Source organism: Plectropomus leopardus, chromosome 1 (assembly GCF_026936395.1).
Source record: "Plectropomus leopardus strain MGB_pleo_1.0 chromosome 1, ASM2693639v1, whole genome shotgun sequence".
In the NCBI taxonomy this organism is placed as follows: Eukaryota; Metazoa; Chordata; class Actinopteri; order Perciformes; family Serranidae; genus Plectropomus; species Plectropomus leopardus.
In genome coordinates this window covers 26,362,587-26,383,058 of record NC_142176.1, presented here as the reverse complement: position 1 = coordinate 26,383,058, position 20,472 = coordinate 26,362,587, and the positions used below count along the sequence as shown (strand labels likewise).

The 20,472-nt window shown below is 38.1% G+C and overlaps 1 protein-coding gene across 2 annotated transcripts in view; it reads left to right on the top strand.

Annotated features, from left to right (window-relative positions):
• The window catches only part of LOC121944114 (CUB and sushi domain-containing protein 1-like), a 464,794-nt gene that overhangs the window by 383,539 nt on the left and 60,783 nt on the right, over positions 1-20,472 (top strand). For both annotated transcript variants that reach the window (XM_088078923.1, XM_042487796.2), the window contains exons 44-51: positions 1,287-1,475; positions 1,954-2,131; positions 9,773-9,918; positions 12,416-12,496; positions 15,959-16,072; positions 17,662-17,778; positions 18,802-18,873; positions 20,020-20,166. In XM_088078923.1, the coding sequence (XP_087935049.1) occupies positions 1,287-1,475; positions 1,954-2,131; positions 9,773-9,918; positions 12,416-12,496; positions 15,959-16,072; positions 17,662-17,778; positions 18,802-18,873; positions 20,020-20,166 (1,044 nt within the window). The remainder of the gene's footprint in view (positions 1-1,286; positions 1,476-1,953; positions 2,132-9,772; positions 9,919-12,415; positions 12,497-15,958; positions 16,073-17,661; positions 17,779-18,801; positions 18,874-20,019; positions 20,167-20,472) is intronic.

The following is a 20,472-nucleotide window of genomic DNA, read 5'->3' as shown; positions in this document are numbered from 1 at the left end:
AAACAAACCTACTTTTTAATTAGAAATATGAATCTATATTCTTTGATGATGACATTCTTTATCTAGCCTGCCTACCAATTGTTTTCCAGCACAGTAAAGAAATATTGATTGATTAACAATAGTTGATCAAAATCTCTCCTATTTTTGCGGGACATTAAAATTTTCCACGATATATGCACCAGCACCCATTTTACTAACAGAAACCCTGGCAGGAGCCTGGGTGCATGCTTTCACTCTTGCACCTCTTAATGACAAACACAGGCTCTGTACTGAAAGCCTAGGAGGCATGGAGTTCGAAAGGCTGAACAGTCGTGTGCACATCCACAAAACCTTAGTGGGATGAGTGCCAGAAATCAATAGGAAATACCCTCACACTGATGTTTCGACCCAAATGTCGCTAATAAAATCTTAAGGGAACTCTGATTCCCGTTTTAGTATTTGGCACTCTGACATTGCACCTTCGTGGTTGTACTTTTCCAGCTGCCAGAACTCCCACAACCACTAAGACACTTCCATTTTCCACATTCTCTCCGATTCCTCTCTCAGCCCCTGGTGTTTTAATGTGCTCTCATATTCCCTCCTCTTGATGCTGCTTTCACATGGGACCCCTGCATCTGTCACCACTTGTTTTTCCTGTACCTTCTGTATTTCCACATTGTCCAGTTAGTTTTGTCAATATTTATTTACCCGTCGGTATGAAAAAGTCCCGTGGGATCTGAGTTCTGAAGTTCTTAAGAATCCTTTGTGGCGTCTCCCATCTGGACTTGGGATGGTTTAGCTCCTACTTAGCAGCAACACAGGTGTTCTTGTACACATCTTCTGCCTTGATTGTGTCGTTTGCAGTTCCCTCCATCTCCATCTTAGATCCTGCTTCTATAAGACAGTCTGCATACATGTGCCAGAAAACTGTTTGGGAGGAGATTAGATCTATTTATGTTGCTGCATTACTGCAGGCAGCCTCAGTGGGTCATAGATTTTTTTTATTGTCCCTTCAAGTCTATAAGCTGTAAACAAAAAGAAAAATAGTTTGAATGCAATGAATTTCAGTTGTCATTTTGGGACTTGGGAGGTAGGCATAACAGGCTGTTGTGTTAAACTGCAGAATACACAAGAACAAATACAGATCTACTGTATTTGTTAATCTGAGTATAACTTTATGCATGCATATCCTGTTCACCAGAGAGCAGCTTGTTTTACTTTCCTGATGCCTAAAAATCAGGTAAATCTAAAAATTAAACCAGAATATTTCCACATTGACAGTCAAGTCTCTTAATCTCTCTCTTTAGCTTATCAACTTCAAAACTGCCAGGACCCCTATCCTTTCCCCAACGGCGACATCATCAACAGTGACTACAGCGCTGGCCAATCAGTAACTTTTCAGTGCTACTCTGGTTATGTTTTAATCGGACACCCAGTGCTGACGTGCCTGCACGGGACCAACCGGAAGTGGAACCACCCATTTCCGCGCTGTGAAGGTAAGAGCAATGGCTGTTTTGATATGAATGCATTTAGTTGGTTTAAAAGTGCACTGCGGTACAAAGTAAGATGTTAAAAAAAGTTCACCTTATGTTGTGTTGTAACTTGTGTTGACATCCTCATTCCTCAGCTTCCAGTGGTAATTTAAAATCTAGACATTTAGAAAATGTTGTTATCCTTATTGAGTTTCAGTAAATTTAATCTCATTTTTCACCAGTATCACACGCCAGCAGTTAAGTAGAAAGTAAATATTCCTGTGTCGCTTGGATCGTTTACTCTATACGTCAGTGGCACAATCATTTCCATTATTACAACCACTACTACTACTACTGCTTCTACTACTACAAATAATGATAATTAATCCTCACTGTCCACAGCTCAACAGTTATTCTTCTCTTCTGATCCTTGCAGGTCTGGCACATTGGAAGAAAGTGACAAATTTGCAAATAGATAATCTCATAACTCTGCTTTTTACAGCTCCTTGCGGCTATAATGTCACGGCTGAAAACGGAACAATCTATTCACCTCAGTATCCCAATGAATACCCCAACTCCCAAGACTGTAGCTGGCTCATCACTGTTCCCCACGGACATGGAGTTTATATCAACTTTACCTTATTGCAGACAGAGCCTGTCACTGATTACATCGCAGTCTGGTAAGTCTAGCTTCACTTACACTTGAACTCATGTGCGCACACACACACACACACACACACACACACACACACATATATGCACACCAATGCATAAGCTTCTTTTCAGTGTTGCCCTTTATCCTGGGACTGATTGCATCACTGACGGATAAGTCTTGAATATACTGTCTCCTCTCGGCACACTAATAAGATGTTGTATCAACTTTAACTTCTATTTTTTATTCATCTCTTTCTGTCTCTCACACACACTCACTTTCTCTCACTCTGGGATATATTTTACTGGTGGTAACCGTATTCCTGGTACTTGATTGCATTTTTATTCCTTTAAGCTTTTACTTTAAAAAACACAGCCTTGCAAGTACAAAGGTATATGCCAATATGTGTCAAGTGTTTTTGACTTTATCATAGAGAAGCATACACTCATGCTCATATGGATCTGTATATGGCATGATTCAAACACAGGAATCACAGCTCCATACACTCCTAATACACACACGCATATATACTCTGTGCTGTGCATACACTGACTCTCCTGCAGTAATAATGGGATTCAGTGTGGAGGTAAGATTGTAATAGGGAGTGTGAGAGTAATGCATTTACAATGGGACCACTGACCAATTCAATCTAACTCAGTACCATGGCCATACGCAGACCCGGAGAGGGCTCGGGAACTCTGGCAGTAATGATGAGATTCAGTGGGGAGTGGGAAATGTAATGAAAGGAGCGGTGGAGCTGGGTTCACAAATCCAACGGGACTTGGCTGGATCTGACAAGTTTGGGTCAGTCCAAGAGAAATTTCTCACTTAATAGTTTCACTTTGCTGTCAAAAATAATATAAAACTGTGAATTTATTTTGAAGAAAATGAAGATTAAGTAGGATCAGGGCCCTGTCAACATTTGGTGCAGGTTTGGTTTAAACTATTTGATGTTTGGGTGAGGTCAGTCTCTAATTTTCAGGCTCAAGAGTCAAGCTCTAGGGAGTGAGTGGTTGAAATGCAAGCAGTGAGAAAGTAATTCATTCACACTTGGTGACTTCTCGCTTTCAATCTCGCCAGCTACCAGAGCCATGGATATAGCTATGGAGAGGCGCGGCATCAAGTTATTTTGTAGTTGCAAATTGATTTTGGTGATTCATGTGTTTTTGGCACATTTCACAGGGAACAAAATTCTAAAATCACATTCATAGGTTGTAGAGTACCAAAAGACATCTGTAAAGTGAGATTAGTGCATACATGATGGACTGTTGCACTACTCAATCTGACTGTATCGCCAACACATGAATATATTTGGAAGTGACTGGGGGCCAAGACTAAAGAGAGGAGTGCTTTTCTCAGACCCAGTGGAACAGCATCTAGCTTCCAGGGCCTTAGACAGATTTAGAGTACTGCGTTACAACCATTTAAACAGAAGAGTGCTGACCCCACAATAGTTCACGGGTCCTGAATAATCGTCAAAGATACAGTCTTAAGATCTGATTGTTATTAGATCTATCTAAAGCTTCTTAAATGAATAACTGATTTCAATATTATGGAATTGACTGGCATTAAAGGAATACTTCGCCCACAGAATGACCATGTGTATTAATACTAGTCATGCAGTGTTACCCTACATGTCTCCTTTGAAAATGGATTGATTGGGGACCAGGTTTAACAACAGCGATGCTATTTCAAAACATAACATAACAAACTCTCACACAAATTGTGCGGTTTAATCCAGGTCTCATTTATCTGGTCGTGTTCTCAGTGCTTCCTAAACACATGTATTTTTGCTAAAACCTTACTATTTGAGACTGAAATGAAAGTGAAACTTATATGCGCTCTCTTTATAACATGACTCCAATACTGAGTTGTTGTTTTTTTGTAAAACATTCATGTGTTTGGGAAGTATTTAGCATACTCCTGGATAACTGAGACTTGGCTTATACTGCACAGAGATGTGTGAGTTTGTAAATGGATGTTTTAATATAGATTTGCCTTTATTCAACATCGTCCCCAATCAATCAATAAATCAATATGATCGCTGTTTCCTATTGAGACATCCAGTTTTCCTCATGAATTCAAGGAAACACGGCATGACTAATTGAATCACAAATGGTCATTTTGTGGGTTATGCATTCCTTTAATAACTGCAAAAAATCCCCAATTTAATATTTCTTTTGTTTTACTTCAAAACAGCTGTACTGTTGATGGTGATGTCAGCACAGGGGGAACATTCATAATTGCCTTCCAGTTGCTGTCAGTTGGATCAAAGGTTATTGCATCAGTGGCTCTGGCCACCTTTCTTTTTGACAGGGATGCGCTCGCTGCTCGTCTGTGCTTCAACAGATCTTGTATTCTATCTTATATCCTTGTGTTGTGGGGCAGTGTTTTTTGGTGAGCCTCTGGGTCGTTTTGACTTTCCCAGACAAAAACAAATGTGCTTTTCATGTGGAAGGTTGGAGTGATGTCAGAGGCATAATTGGTTCTCAGTGAAATAATGCCCTAAATCCTATTTAGATTATAAACACAGTCCTTCTGAAACTTTTTTAATGATGAGAGTGTGTATTTGGAATACTTTTAATTATGTGCATCTGCGGTGAAGTGTAAAACAGGATAACTGACATTATCTCATTGTACTCAAAAGAGTTTAAGATTGGGACCGCTGCTTTTGTCGTGATCTGGGTATTTGAGTGTTTGGATTCCTGAATTCAGTTGGACAGAGAATGAGACACAGTATGACCTGTAAGAGCTGCTAGGTTAACAAGAAATTGATTGGGAGCATTATTTCTATACTTTTTTGAGTTCGATCCCAAAGTGTGTCAAACTGGAATTGAATAAGTGAACTAAAGCAAGCCTGGTATTGATTACAATTTTATTTTTTGCATAGTCACTGTACATTAAAAAAGGTGTTTTATGTGTTTTATGTCCAAATGCTGAGCAATGAAGATGAGATGACACACAGAGTAATGCCTTCATAGAGCAATGCTTTAGTTCAGGCAGAGCATTGAATTCGTGCAGTGCCATCAGTAACAGCTGACTTACAATCACCTCACATTCAAACAAGTCAATGAGGTAGTTTTTACGATCCGAGGAACCGACACTTTCACTTCTCTGATCATTCATTCTACCGCGGCTGTCAGTGGTTATGCTGATTTCCTCCTCCACCAGCCTCCTCGTGTGCTGGTTTCTCATTAATCAAACTTGTGATGGATGTCTTTTGCCTCCTGCATCACGATGTCCTGCATATTCCATATCTCAGTGATGTGTGTCTTCTGGTTTGCGCCCTGTATGCCCCTGGGGCTTATGTGACGACGGCTGCATCCAGATGTCAGGGACTGAAGCCAAACTGTCTCTGTGGTCTGCCACCAGTTGAAGTTTGGCTTGATGCCTAATATCACTGAACCCTTTCTATTCTAACAGCGGGCTATGGATCTAACGCCACAGCAGCACAGTAGTTTATGATGCCATATACTCACTCAAATCATCTGACAAGTGATTTGGCAAAATCAAACAGTACTTTTTGAGATGTTGTTTGACAATGTAGAAAATATTTTCTGTGCTAGTGCTTTTATATAATATTTTATCCATCCTAGAGCTGGATCTCTGAGAATAAAAAGAAATCAATGTAGAAATGATGAATGAAATGCTTTGTTCATGTCTCTCAAGCTCAGAAAATTACAGTACTCAGCTAGAATGCAGCTTTTTCATTTATGAATCATCCCAATATTTTGATAAACAAATTCCCATAACTATCTTATCACAGTATTGTTGTAATATTAGTGTGCTGTCTCTTCTAACTCTTTCACATGGTGATTTTGCTTCTCCAGCATGACGTCTTCAGTTTTCTTTCAAATAGGTTTTTATGGTGGATCCACTGTTATTTCCATTGTAGGGCTTTAAAGGCCCAGACACACCAAATAACATCAAAGAGCTAGCAGTGACGAAGGGCCGACTGTTGCGTAGCCTCACGTCGCCTGTGTCTCTGCCAATAAGTTGCATCTGAGCACACAGCAAAGACTACAGCCGATGGCCAACTAGCACGTATGTTTTGCACCGGTGTGAGAGGAACTAACTCTCCAGAACAGCAGACAGCGGTAGTCTGTATCTGTCATTCAAAAAGGCAAACTGGCAGGATGGATGATGGATGTTTTAAGAGACCTGGACACAGTGTTGGGGGCAGGGCCCCATTCATTCATATAAAATTTGCCCAGTGACTCATGAAACCAAAAACTTTCAATTGCTGCTTATAAAATTACTTGGATGAGCGGCGCTGCTCCCGCATCATTGGGCCCATAAAGCAAGCGCACTAGAGATTTCCACTGGCCGATTGGCTACTTCTGGTTTAGTGTTCTGTAAACTTGAATGTGGATGACATGATTTAATCCTACAGCTCTTTTAGACATTTCAAAATGTTATCAGACTGAATGGGTCTAATCCTAAAAGTAAACAAGTTATTTTGTGGGGGATTGATGCTCAAAAAAATATATCCACTCATTTACAGAGATTTTACCATGCAAGTCAGTAAAACAAAGTCTTTCTGGGCAAAATAGCATCACATGACAGACTCCAAAGTTGTAATTTCACCGCTTTGCCATCAAGAGAATTGACTCCAAAGCATGCTGCACTTCTTGTTGGCAAACTGTTTCTGCTAAAGTGCTTAATTGCCTTTTTTCCCCCTACATTATATATCAAGTTTGTTTCAGTTTTACATTTCTTGACTTCAGCTGTCTGCTGGCTTTCCTCAATTCAGTTTATCTTCTCATGTGCCGAGCTGAACTGCCAATCAGAGTAATTTCATTCACCGATGGACTCCGCCATCTCTGACACTGTTTCAGTATGCTGTATTGGCCAAAGAAAAGCCAACAAACAAACACTAACCAATGGCCGATTGTGCCATAGTGTGTCAGGGCCCCAAAAAGTGCACTATTTTTACTGTCCGCCCCAGTTCCTTTTTTAATGTATTCCTCCCAATCCCACCCTTTTCTCAACTGCACTGTGCTTGTGTCCACCTGTAGTGAATAGACAGATCAATCTTAATAAATCAAACCTTTTTAATCTTCATATCCAGAGGAATGGCTCACTGACAATGTGTGGGAGAATATCACATTCACTCTCCCTGACCATGTTGTTTCAGCTGGTGTTGAAATTCACACAAGCAGCATTTTTCCTCACAAGCTAACATCTTTATAGCTTGCGGGTACTGACTTCATTAAATGGCTTTCACAGGACTGCATTCTTATTCTTACATCACTGAGGGAAAGGTCACTAACCAAGTCTGTGAACAAAGTTTTCTCTGTGTTGTTGTAGAATGTCTTCACTTTTCAGAAATAAGTTTAAATAATACATACAGCTCCCCATAAACATATTTTGATATTTTAAATTGCGCATGTGAAAAAAATCGGTTAGTATATTTTTCAGTAAGTGAAAAAAGAGCCACAGAATTCTAACGTAGTTTTAATTTAAATGACCCAAATAGCACATTTTGATACTTCAAATAAGCTCCAACACCTTCAGAAGACCTTGAATTATTGAGGAGCCAAGAGATCCCAGGCACTCTTCATGAATTAAACTTTTAAAACCCTTGTTTAATCCAATGGCATGTTCATTAAAAACCTAAAACTGGGCATTTAGGAACTTTAGAAAATGTAACCTTTCAGCAACATTCAATATTTAATGAGTAAAGTTAAGCCTTTAATCCATGGGCTTTGTTCAATGAACTTGTTTGAAAATTGGTGAAAAAAAAGCACAGAAAAGAGAAAACGAAAATATTTTTGCTCCTCTTTCAGTGAACAAGCATGTGGAAGTTCCAGATATATGTTGTATTTTATTGACAAAGGCTGTGTTTGGTTTCTCTTCCTCCCTGTAATTAGATCCAGTCAGTGAAAGCAAATCCACAACTAGAATTAAATGGGAAGTTTATACTGATCCTAACCCTGACCATACTTATGTACCAGCATATTGTTAATGTTGACACCAGTCAGCAGTTTGTTTATTCAGTGTGATTTTAATAATCAAATCAATGTAGCCATTTAAGTTCTGCATCACTAGTATGGATTTCCTTTATAAGGAATCTGCAGAGGCACTTTTAGAGATAATTGTAGTTTTGTAATAAAATATGTTCTGGGGTGAGGTGGGGGGGGGGGTTGCTGGCAGATCAATGAAAAAAATCCATATACGTATTTCTGCAAAGAATAGAAGAGAAAATAAAAACTGTTGCAAAAAGAACTAATGAAGGTTGAGGCTGGGCAGATACAGTGCAGGATGGTTTCATAGTTACCCTCGGGCTACCTGTAGTTGAGGAAGAAGCAAACTCAATATCATGTTATTCTCGTATTGTCCTGAGTAAGAGGTTACTCAGAGTCAGGCAGCTTTACTTGATCAGTTAAGTCACTGTGAGATTTTTTTTTAAGCACCCATAGAATCTGTTATTATGGTGATAATAATATAAATACTTGAAAATGTAGCATTGCCAGTGAAAGAGTTAAGTGGCATGCATTGCTGCCCACAACCTTGGGTAGTTGCAAAAGTCAGAAATAATCCTCCTTCAAATCCTACACAAACTGTAGAGCTGGGATACTCATCTTGCTTTGCCTGGGAGGCACTTTTGCAAAATGACATGAGGCCAGAGGCCAGTTACTTAATAGACATCAATAATTAATATATAAATAATTAGCCTGGACCTCTGCCAGGGGCTAGGAGGGAGTGGGGGTCATTTTGTGACAAATAAGCTCTATTGCTATATTTACTCAAGCACCATATTTACATTTAATTTGCAAAAACATTCAGAGAATGAATTCATTTATCTTCATTGTGAATTAGAAAATGTTCAACAGGCCACCCGGCAACCTATTGCAGTCCAAATCTGGCCGTCTGTGCCTGTGGGCCACAAGTTGAGTTTCACTGTTGTAGGAACTAAAATAGTTGTTGTCATTGCTATTCTGCTTTCATAATCTTTTGAAATTAAAGTTGACTCTCAGACAGTTTGCTTGGATTTTTGCCTGTCATAACATCTGCGATATCATTGATATCAAATGATTGACAAACCTCTGGCATTTACTCCAATATGGCAATGCCTTTTTTTTCTTTACATAATTTTGCCAGACCGACCCAAAATATTGCCTTTTGCGATAGCATATCAAGTATGTATAATAAGAACATAAGAAATTTGAAAGGACAAAAACATATAATTCTTAATAATATTATTTTTGCATCACTTATATTTATATTTTTCATCTTAAAATGCTATTCTTTATACTGTTTTTTTTTTACTTTTACTTTTTATTATTATCATGGTAATAAAGCATGTAACACATCCTCTGAAGCATGTCCTCCCCTATTTCACTGTACATATTGAATATATGAGTATGTGACATATAAAGCTTTAAATCATGAAGCTAGTTAATGTAAGAGCTTTCTTGTCATGTAGAGCATCAATGGTTTGTGTAGTAAAGTATATCAGAAAAAACAGCCCACTGTACATAATACACATAGTTCTTCTGCCAAATGCTATGATTTTATCTCTCCATCTCACTGCTGCAATAGTTTATATGTATCTCCTGTTTTCCCTGTCAGCCTTTGTCAATATTGTTCTCTCTCTCTCGCTCTCTCTCTCTGTCTGTCTCTCTCTCTCTCTCTCTCTCTCTCTCTCTTTCCTCACTGCCTTTAGGGACGGCCCAGATACGTCTAGTCCTCAGCTAGGTGTCTTCAGTGGTAACACGGCATTGGAGTCGGCCTACAGTACCAGCCCAAAGGTCCTGATCCGCTTTCACTCTGACTTTTCAACTGGAGGATTCTTCATTCTCAACTTTCATGGTACAGATACACATGCTTACACACACACATTTACCTGTAGTATAATTACTGTCATATGTATGTCTACAGCATACTTTGCTTTGACTTTGCTATTTATTGACTCTACAGCACTTTGGATACACTTTAGACACACATGAATGCACAGGTATAGGGACAAATATACCAAGTTCCAAGTTTTATGCTGCACTACAACATAATGAACAAGATTGCTTTTTGTGTATTTCTACATATGATTTGTTTTTGCAAATACCAAACAAATTTTCTTAGTAAAAAGTAACATCCTCATATAGTCTTAGTATTAGTGTGGATAGTGCTTTGCAGCACCTACTTCTATCAGTTCCATAACCGGTGAATAGCTATAAAAGACAAGGTCAGAGAGCCTTTACAGTAAAAAAAAAAGTTCTGAGAGACACAATATAGAGTCTGGTTACATTTCTTCTTTCACTCTTTCCAGTGCTTCCTCTATTATTCTGCTACTATTCACTATTTGTAAGAATAAACAAGTTTATATTTCTGAATAAGTCCATCTCATGTTTTTCAGTTTTGTGTTTTACCTCAATAGGAAACACTTTCTGAAGAATCCTTGGTAGTGTGTAGCATCTGTTGCAGTTATGCAGCCACAGTGACAAAGGGTACAACTCTACACCTTGTTGCTGCATTGTTTTCTTTTATCTCAAACACATGTTTTTGAGGGAAACATACAAACTCTGTCTTTGGTTAAAAGCTGAGGATATTATTTACTATAAATGCTACCAGAATCTATCAGATTCTGAAAATCAAAATATGTTTCTGTTCATGGAACCAGTGAGTCAGTCTTTAAAAAGATCACCCAGATAAGAAAACATTTTTTTTCACCTAGCTACTGTAGCAAAGCAGATTTCTCCCATAATATGAAGGTTGAGAAATAAAACAGTGTGGTTTAAATTGAATAATTGATGATTGTTTACTTATGTTTGTTGTTTAAGTCACTGAAACTATTTCTTGAAGCTGGAATTCACCTCTAAAGTTGTTGTGAAGTTCTAGAGGAGTTTGACACTGTGTGCTTTTCAACTGAATCATGTAATATTTCTTTGAACCAACAAGACCATCCTGAGTCCAGAATAACATTTTTATTATTGTTGTTTTCTCAGTTACCTGTTCTCCAGGTACATATATACTATCTTTTCTTCTACATTTCAGATGGGCATGAGTGCATGTGAATTATGTTGCCCAGAGACCAGAAACATGCTAGATTGTAGAATGTACTATTCCTAAATAATATCACCACATAAATGTACAATTAAGGCAAGGTCACGATCTAGATTAGGCATTCGAAAGACATGAACCTGCATACTATATGTAACATTTAAAGCTCTAGTTCTGGTTGAGTGAACAGCGACAAACCTTTACAGTGCATAGCAGCAGGGACATTGTGAGGCACAAAGTATCCTCATGTCAAAGTCATATCCCCTGTAATGCCATGATACAAGCATGGCTGCCCCTGAAGAACTGACTGGATAATTTAAGTAAAAAAGATTATATCCCCAGTCCTATTCTCCACATGGATGCTCTTTGCGAAAGATGCAAAAGCACAGGTTGTTTTTTTCTGGCTCACTGTCGGAAATGGTAGAGGTTGTGAAGGAGGGAAGATTTGCTGTCAGCTGGAGTTTAAGAGGACTCATGTCATCCATTCACCCAATCCACAGGCAGCAATCCCTTCCAATGGACCAATCAAAAGGCCACCAGTTGTTTCTAATGTCCCTTACACACTCACACACATACACACACACTGTGAGGGGATGAGAGGTAGATTTGACACATCAAAATAAACTGACCCAGAGTCATAACAGTGATGTCAATAAATTCATTTGCAGCCACAGAATGAAGAACAGTGAAGCAACATCTATGTTTTCTTATTTCTTTGGCTCATGTACATGGATTTAACTGTCAAACATTATGAAAGAAACATGGATTTGTATGCCTCCAAAAAAGCCGTGGCCAGAGGTGTTGTGTTTTCAGGTTGTCCATCTGTCCATCTGTCCGTCCCTGAAGATGATATCTCAGGAATGTCTTAAGGGAATTTCACATTAGGCACAAAAGTCCAAGTGGACTCAAGAACGGACTATTTAGATGTGTAATGGTCAAGAAAAAAAAAAATTAATTAGCTAATTATGACAGAATTTCACACAAATGTGTAATAGAATAAAATTCTGAAGTCCTGACATTTTATATCCAAAAGGTCAAAAATCATTTGATGTCATAATGCTATGTAATGACTCTTTCCTGGCCATTACTCAGTCATAACTTGGGGAACATCTGGTCAGACACTGAATTAGTGACAGTAGTCTTGGGTACCTATTGTTAAAAAATCCTTTTCAAAGTAATCACTACACATATTAGTCATCCATCATAAGTAAGAAAATATGTCAATGCTGTAGATGTCTTTGTATGTATTAAAAAAATTTTTAAAAAAATTAAAATGTAAAATGTCTTCAAACTTTTTTGCCTTTCTCTCCAGCCTACCGTCTGAAGAAGTGCCCTGCTCCCCCTGTCGTGGATAATGCAGAGGTGATCTATGAAGACGAAGACTTCCAGATAGGTAATAATCCTGATTAATCACACAGACCCTTTCATACATTAAAACAACAAGAGATCCCAGGTGAATGAAATTGCCACTGCACCGATTTACTCTGTTGAAAATAGAGAAGCTGAAGATTTTCCCCAAAACACTGAAAATATTAAGCAATAACCATAAAGAAATAAGCCACAAAACATTTTTACTGATAACGAGACAGCTGAACCCGCATCAAATGTGGTAAATTTAGCACATTTTTTGATCACATTGTTTTGTACATTCTTTAAAATTAAATAAAAAAGTATTTGATTTTTTTTTTTCTACGGTATTCTAATGACAGGACTGACAAACTACCTGATCAGTCTTTTAGGAGGTCATTATTCTCCTGATTGTTAATTACTCCACTCATGGGCCACATTACCATGTACATGCATAATCTAAATATAGCAGACTAACATTAGTCTGTCACTGTTAATTATGTTTTGCTTTATTAGTGAAGCTGACCCACTTGCTTCAAGTGAAATCCATTTTGTGTAACACTGTGTGTGCATGTGTTTCTGTGACACACAGAAAGAAACAAAAGAGAGATAGAGTCACAAAAGAAAATTATGTTATGGAAAATATTTTACCATTCTCCATTCAAGATCTACTGTATATCAAGTGCAACTTTTTGCACACACAGTGCAGAGAGAAGTTTGGGGTGAAAATATAGGCCTGACCATCAACATTTCTCAATGGTTTTTATAGTAAATGATGTATCTTATTGGCAAGCTAGAGTGCAAAGCAACGTTGCTTTGAGTATTAAATATTTGTTATCAGAAAATAGCACTATTACGTAAACTAACTGTGTACTTAATCACAAAGTTTTGTTCTGTAAAGACATCTGTGAATTTTGTTAAGACAGGCTAAACACATCAAGGCCAGCCTCTCTTTGATTTATGTATGATATAGAAATATCACACCAAATATGGGCTCCAAAGCTTTTTACAAACATTCATTTTCAGACGAATAATTGCTTGTCAAGCTCTCCATTTTCCCTCAGCTCTGTTTTGTTTGATTTGCTCAAAGCATCTTACTCTTAGGTTTGGTGACCTTTCAGATCAACGGGAGCTGTAATTTTTTGGGGGGGAGGGGCAGACATTTCATAAAACCCCAGCAAGATCAATTTACTCTGCCAGTGCTATGCAGAGTCCATGTAGCTGCTGGCAAAGTATACAACAATTTCTCTTCACACGTTTTGAAATGTCAACTTTTTGTGAATTCAGCAAAGTTACTTGATTTTTGAATGATAGGTTGATTTAGGGGGATTGTTTTGTTTTTAACTTTTTGAATGAATAGTTTGGAATATTTGATGTGGGGATTTGTGTACTGAGGTACTTATCTTTAGTCAATGTATTACCTACAGTAGGCATGGCAAGGCAAATTTATTTTTATGACACATTTCATACCCAAAGGCAACCCCAGTAGTGCTTTACAGATTAGTCATGCCAAAGTTCATTTTAGGCCATCTCAAGACATGCCCCAAGGGTAATTTCAACTCAGTTTCAAGTTCAGTCTGATCTATAACGTCCAGTATCACAAATCACAATTAGCGTCAGAACGCTTTACACCATATGACATCCTTCTGTCCTTGGAACCTTAAAGTGGATTAGGAAATCCTTTAACAGGGGAAAAAATGGTAGAAACCTCAGAAAAAGTGTCTGAGCACTGAGGATCCCTCTTCTATCCGCTTCTGGTTTGGAGAACCAAACAGGAGTACCAACAAGAAGGCTAAGCATAATGTACAGCTGTACACAGGGGTTAACAGAAAAACATGTTTTTAGCCATCTAAAAAAAAACCTCTTATATGTAAAAATCAATTTCAGTTTAAGTGGAAGCTATATTGAAAATATTTTCATCGCTTTACCTTACCGTCACACAGCCCCTCTCCATTGTTGAAAGATGTTCTCACTTTCATATTCCAACACATCTCTCTCTTTCGGCCCATTTAGTCTCCCACTACAAGAGTTCTTCTGCATACTTCTCTCTCATAAAGATATCCCTTTGTCTCCACAGTGAACAGCATTTTGTCATCGCTCTCAAAATCAGTCTTTTTTTTTTCTTTTATCCGTTGTCCCTTCCACAAAAGTCTGACCAAGAGTAGCAATACCAAAGTTCTAAGGTTGGGAAAATGTTGTGCCGAAGGACAGGGCCTTTCTGACTGCAAGGTAAAGAGGTGAAAATATTCTCAATAGAGTGTCCACTTAGACTGATACTAATTTTTTTCAGGTGGCTTTTTTCTGGCTATAAGATGTTTTGCAGCTCACCTCCATTCAGAGCAGTACAGCGCTCAGCTTCTGTGTTGGCACTCCTGTCTGCATCTCCAAACTGGGGGAATGCCAACCGCCATACACTGAATGAAAAACACTGACTGTGGATAAGTACCTCATACAACCCCATTTAAAAAAATCTGAACTATCCTGACATGTTTCAAAGTGCATTGATCAAATTTGAGGATCATTTAAGTCTTCATTAGCCCTCATATTAATATTCAAAAATTGTCATTGAACAACAAAGACAATTACAACAGTGATCCAGAGTGCTATTGTATTACACCAGAGTGTTTTAATATAATAACTGCCACTTGCACTATACAACAGCAGCACCAGGCTTGAACATGCTCACAGCAAGACCTAAGTCATTCTATGTGACAGAGTAAAGGCCAAAGGGATCTAGTTTGGGATAATCATACAAAGAAATCTCACAAACCCCCAAAACATTGGAGTTCATGTACTGTATATTTTACATTCACAAAACCTGCCAGAATGGGGTACCTCAGAGACATCTCTACCTTTGTTGTTGGTCAGTCTAATAGCCAATTATACAATCTGTGAAAACAAGCTCAAGGAGAGGCTGAATGTTCTTGTTTGTTCTGTTCAACAATTTTGAAGTCCATGCCCCATGCTGTGAGCTTGCTCACTGTATGCCTCCTGGGCAAAGTTTGAAGCGAGCATTACATCTCTCTGACAGGTGGTAGATCTCCACCCCTTTTAAGATGTTAAGCCTGTCAAACTTTGCCTCTCAAAGTGGAGCAACAACATGTTAACCATTTTGAAGCTCTCTACTTGCAAAATAAACACCTTAAAAGCCAGGCCTTTATAAAACTCTCATACAACACTGAGATAGTTATTTATTGCCGTAATTGTTCCTCCTGTCTGTACTAAGAAGAGCCACTCATTGCACAAATACAATGTAACAGATGAGACAAAGTCTTTGTTTCATGCAACAGTGTAACCCAAGCAAAGAATACTTAAAGCTATTCTCCCAAAAAAGCGGTCATTTCGTTACAAAATATCCTGGGTATGTGAGCATTAAGATAGACTTGAAAATCTGAATCTAACTTTGAATATGATTTGAGGGATTTTTATTCATACAGTCATCTCGACTCTGCAGGACACTTGGTAATTGTATAATCTGTGAAGACTTAACTTAATTTTCCTTTGTTAGGAGATATTGTGAAGTACCGCTGTTTACCTGGATACACACTCGTCGGAAAGGCAGAGCTGATGTGTAAACTCAATTCCCATTTGCTCTTTGAATCCCCACCCCCAACGTGTCAAGGTAAGGAATTCCAGCTCCTGAGTTTTGTACATGATATAATGTATACTGTATGTGCATGTCTATGTGAAAATCATATGATGATGCTGTATCTAAAAGGGTTCAAATATGCAATCAACTGAAAATATGAATACAAACTAACTTTCAAAATTATAATTTACAAATCCTTGCCCCCTAGCACATGCTGGAGCATTTCTCTGATGTAAGCGTTTATATTTTCCACAGCATAGCTTCTTTAAAGGAATATATCAATTGCTAACACTGTATTACATTGAATTCATGAGGAAAACTTTATTTTTCTTGCATGCTTTCACAGTGAACATTTTTTTGATAAATTTAAGTCACAGGCAACCATGTTTAACAACAGCAAAACTATATCAGCACACCAGTTTGCAAACTCTGTCACAACTCATACAGTATAATCTAAGTTTCATTTATCCAGTCATATGCTGCTTAACGATAATGATAATATTTTGCCTACTATCACTCCTACTACCCACAGGCAAAATAAATATTTCCAGAGTAAAGATGAAATCTGCACTAGAAGAGGTATTTATTTTTGACTGGTCATAACAGGAGAAGCACAGGCTTAACAGTGAGCCAGCAAGCACAGTACCAGGACCCTGGAATTAGCTCCGCTAAACGGACTGCAGTAATGTTCAATGATATCAATAAACCTGTGCTTTTGTTGCTATGATATACCAAAATGCTTAGAGAAAGGTCTGTTAGGCAACCTCAAACACCCTTTTTGCACTGACAGTTTTTCATTGTCCAGCAGTGCTAGTGTTGTGTGTTGAAGTGAAAAAAAAGATAAAAAACTACAAACATGTCATTGCCCTATATAATTCAAAATTTGTTGAGTATGTTTATTGAGTGGTGCAGCAGTTCATTGTGGCCTACATAACTTTTGACTTTAAGACTACAGACGTCAGGAAAAAAGCACTTTATGTTTTCAGATAGCAGCATTAACACATCAAGACTGGGAAGTGCTGGTAGCAGCTCCTGCTATTTCTACAAGACAACTCAATACTGATTTGAATTTCTCTTTTGAAAAAATCCTTTTTTTGTACTGAAGTGATGCTCAGCCTTCACCATCATGTGGGGTGAAGAGAGTGTCCTCTCCATTATAAAGCAGAAGAAAAAAAAAAGCCAGCACTCTTATCAGAGGACATGCAACCAAAGTGCTCCCCCATCTAAGAGTTCAGCTACTTTTATGTGAAATTCTGTAACTTTAACAGTCATCTCACAGAAAGATGGGGGAGGCTTCCAATATCTTGCTTGTGCTCAAAGCTCATAAATGGGCAACTTTTAAAGGCAGAGAAGATGGGCATGTGGCCTTCAGATTCAACAAATTGTCATAGCTCCAGCATGACTTCTACACATGCTAGCAAGTCATATAAGACATACATTTTCAAAAGTAATCTTTTTTACCCTTGAGTGGAGAAAGGATACAGATAATGAGAGTGGAAAGGTAAACAAAAAGGGAGGAATGGATGGAAAGAGAGTTTCTAGAAGCTAGAAATTTACAAAAGAAAACCCTTAAAAAGTTTTGATCAATCTGACTTGCTTTTTTTCTATTATTAACCCTCCAGCCCAGTGCCCAGCCAATGAGGAGCGGTCGTCATCATCAGGAGTGATACTAAGCCCTGGGTTTCCAAGCAACTACCCCAACAGCCAGACGTGTTCCTGGCTGCTACATATGGTTCCAGGTACAGTGTGTGTTGAAGGGCGATGATGTGATCAGTATTTGTCTGGACCAGGGGTCCGCAACCTTTACAATCAACGGAGCCAATTTTGACCAAAGATAATTTGAAACAACCTGCCTGGAGCCGCAAAACATATTTAGTAACACAGCCTATTAAGTATGATATAGCCTAATAACAATATTAATTGGTCTAAATGAGTATTCATGAATATGTTTTACTACATGCTAGCTCCTCTGCAATGGTCTTATTATTATTTGGTACTTTACATTTGCCGTGTTGGCGGTGAAAGCAAACTAATCTCTTCACGCACTATTAAATTCTCTTTTTTTCTTAGAGACTTATCCCTTTTAGAATTGGGAATCCATAGCCAGCCTAGCTAGGGAGACTCAAGACTGCTATTGAGGTTTGGGAAAAATTTGGGGAAAAGGTGCCATGCTGTAGACATATGATGCACATTTTAGTTGACAAAATGTTTTTTAAATATTGAATTCGGTGCATAGACGACACATTTTTACATTTGAAGAATGCAAGAATTTCTTTAGACCTACAACAATTAGAATTGAAAAATGAAATGTTCAAAAAATAACAGCTATTCATTTTCATGGGATTTTTTTTGTCAAAGCCACAGGGAGCCACTGAAGAGGAGCTTAAAAGCAGCTTGTGGCTTCAGAGCTGCAGGTTGCCTACCTCTGGTCTAGATTGTTGTTTGTGTTTGTAGGGTTATGTGTGAGGGAGGAAATATTCATCTGGATGTGCATTTTTATTTGTGTGTGTGAGTTTGTGTCTTGTACAGTGTGAGACTGTATGTGCAATGTATGGAAATGGTGGTAATATAAAGTACAGATTGTGTCAAAGTGATGCTTGCAAGGCTGTGTGCACATTATGTAGTTGCTGCTGCTCTTTGGGCATAAATATCAATATATATGTTTTTGCTTGCTTTACTGCCTTTGTATGTGTGGTATACATTACATTGCGTATTGCAGCTTTTTGGATGTGCTTTTTAATAATTCCGTCTTTTTTTCCCAGGTTACACCATCAATATCTATGTAGAGATGTTCCACAGCGAAAAACAGTTTGATGAACTGGAGATTTTTGATGGTATGCACATTTTTTTTCTTTGTTTTTGCTACACTTATATACCTAGATACACACATACACACACACTCACACACAGCTTTAATTCATGTTTGTTTATGAAAAGTAGCACAACAGTTAATAAGATGCACAGCACTTAATTCTCATTTGTGGTATTGGGAATTTTCCCCGCAGGAGTTCCAACTAGGTAGTGTAACAATTAATTTAAAATTGTGCAGATCAGACTAAGTGTGTGTGTGTGTGTGTGTGTGTGTGTGTGTGTGTGTGTGTGTGTGTGTGTGTGTGTGTGTGTGTGTGTGTGTGTGTGTGTGTGTGTGTGTAATCAAATGCTTTTCTTCTTTGACTTTTAATATGTATATACATTGTATATGTGTATGTTTTTGCCAGGATGAGAATATCAGTTCTTAAAATCACAAGTGCCAGCTCACAGTGCTCACAGCTTAGTTTTGAAAACGGCAAACATCACAACAACCCATCAAAACACAAATAAAATCTTGCTAGCTTTTGAAATATATGATCTGTATTGGAATCCACAAGCACGAACGAGCATATATACTTCTAATACGAGTATCCCGCTCAGCTCTGTCTGTTTGTATTTATCTTCTCTGGTCCTAAACAGACTTTGGTTGGCTTTGATGTTGCTGACAGCAATGGCATCATTGTGGAGTAGACGGCTGTGACTAGAGTTATTTCTGAACCTACTTCGGGCTCCATCCACTGCTTGATTCAAATAACAGACATTAGCGCAGGTGAAGGGTTGTGTGCTATAAACCTGAGATGGAGCTAAAACATATGCTTCAATCAGAATCATGTACAACTCGTAGTTTGGAGGTACTTAGCAATTTAATGAAGCTGTCACCTTCATGTGCTGCATGTCTCAGAAACAATAAAAGACATTCTGACTGCAGCATATTGTTCATCTCCACCTTGGGTTAGGCTAATATTCATCAGGGAGGTTGTAAGAGCATTGGAATTTGCAGAAGTGCTGTCCCCCAACTCACACTTAGAACACTATACAAATGACATATTGTGTCATTCATATATCTATATATATATATATATATATATATATATATATAAACACAGTGTATATGTATACATCTACTGTTCACACATCACTTTTGAAGTGTCATTCATTTGTTTCTTTAGGATCCTCAGGACAGAGCCCTTTGCTCGTTGCTCTGAGTGGTAACCACTCATCTCAGCTCAACTTCACATCTAAAACCAATCAGCTCTACCTGCGATGGTCCACTGACCATGCAACCAACAAGAGAGGATTCAAGATTCGATACTCAGGTACATACGGTGTCTTTTATCTTCTATCCTTTTTTTGTTTATTACTCTGTTGACAATTAACAGGTTATGTTATCATTGATATCGGCAGAATAAACACCATTTATCTCCTTATCTGTTGAAATATATATGTCTGTTTACTTGTCCAATTCTTTCTCTGTTCTAAGTTTTAACTCACTCAGAACCCGTAGTTTTTACTCAAAATGCACTCATAAATCATTGGCCAAAAAATTGTTTTTTCTGTCCACTCTGTTGTGGAATCTAAATGTAGAAACCACCTAATAGAAAAAAAATACAACAAATGGTCTT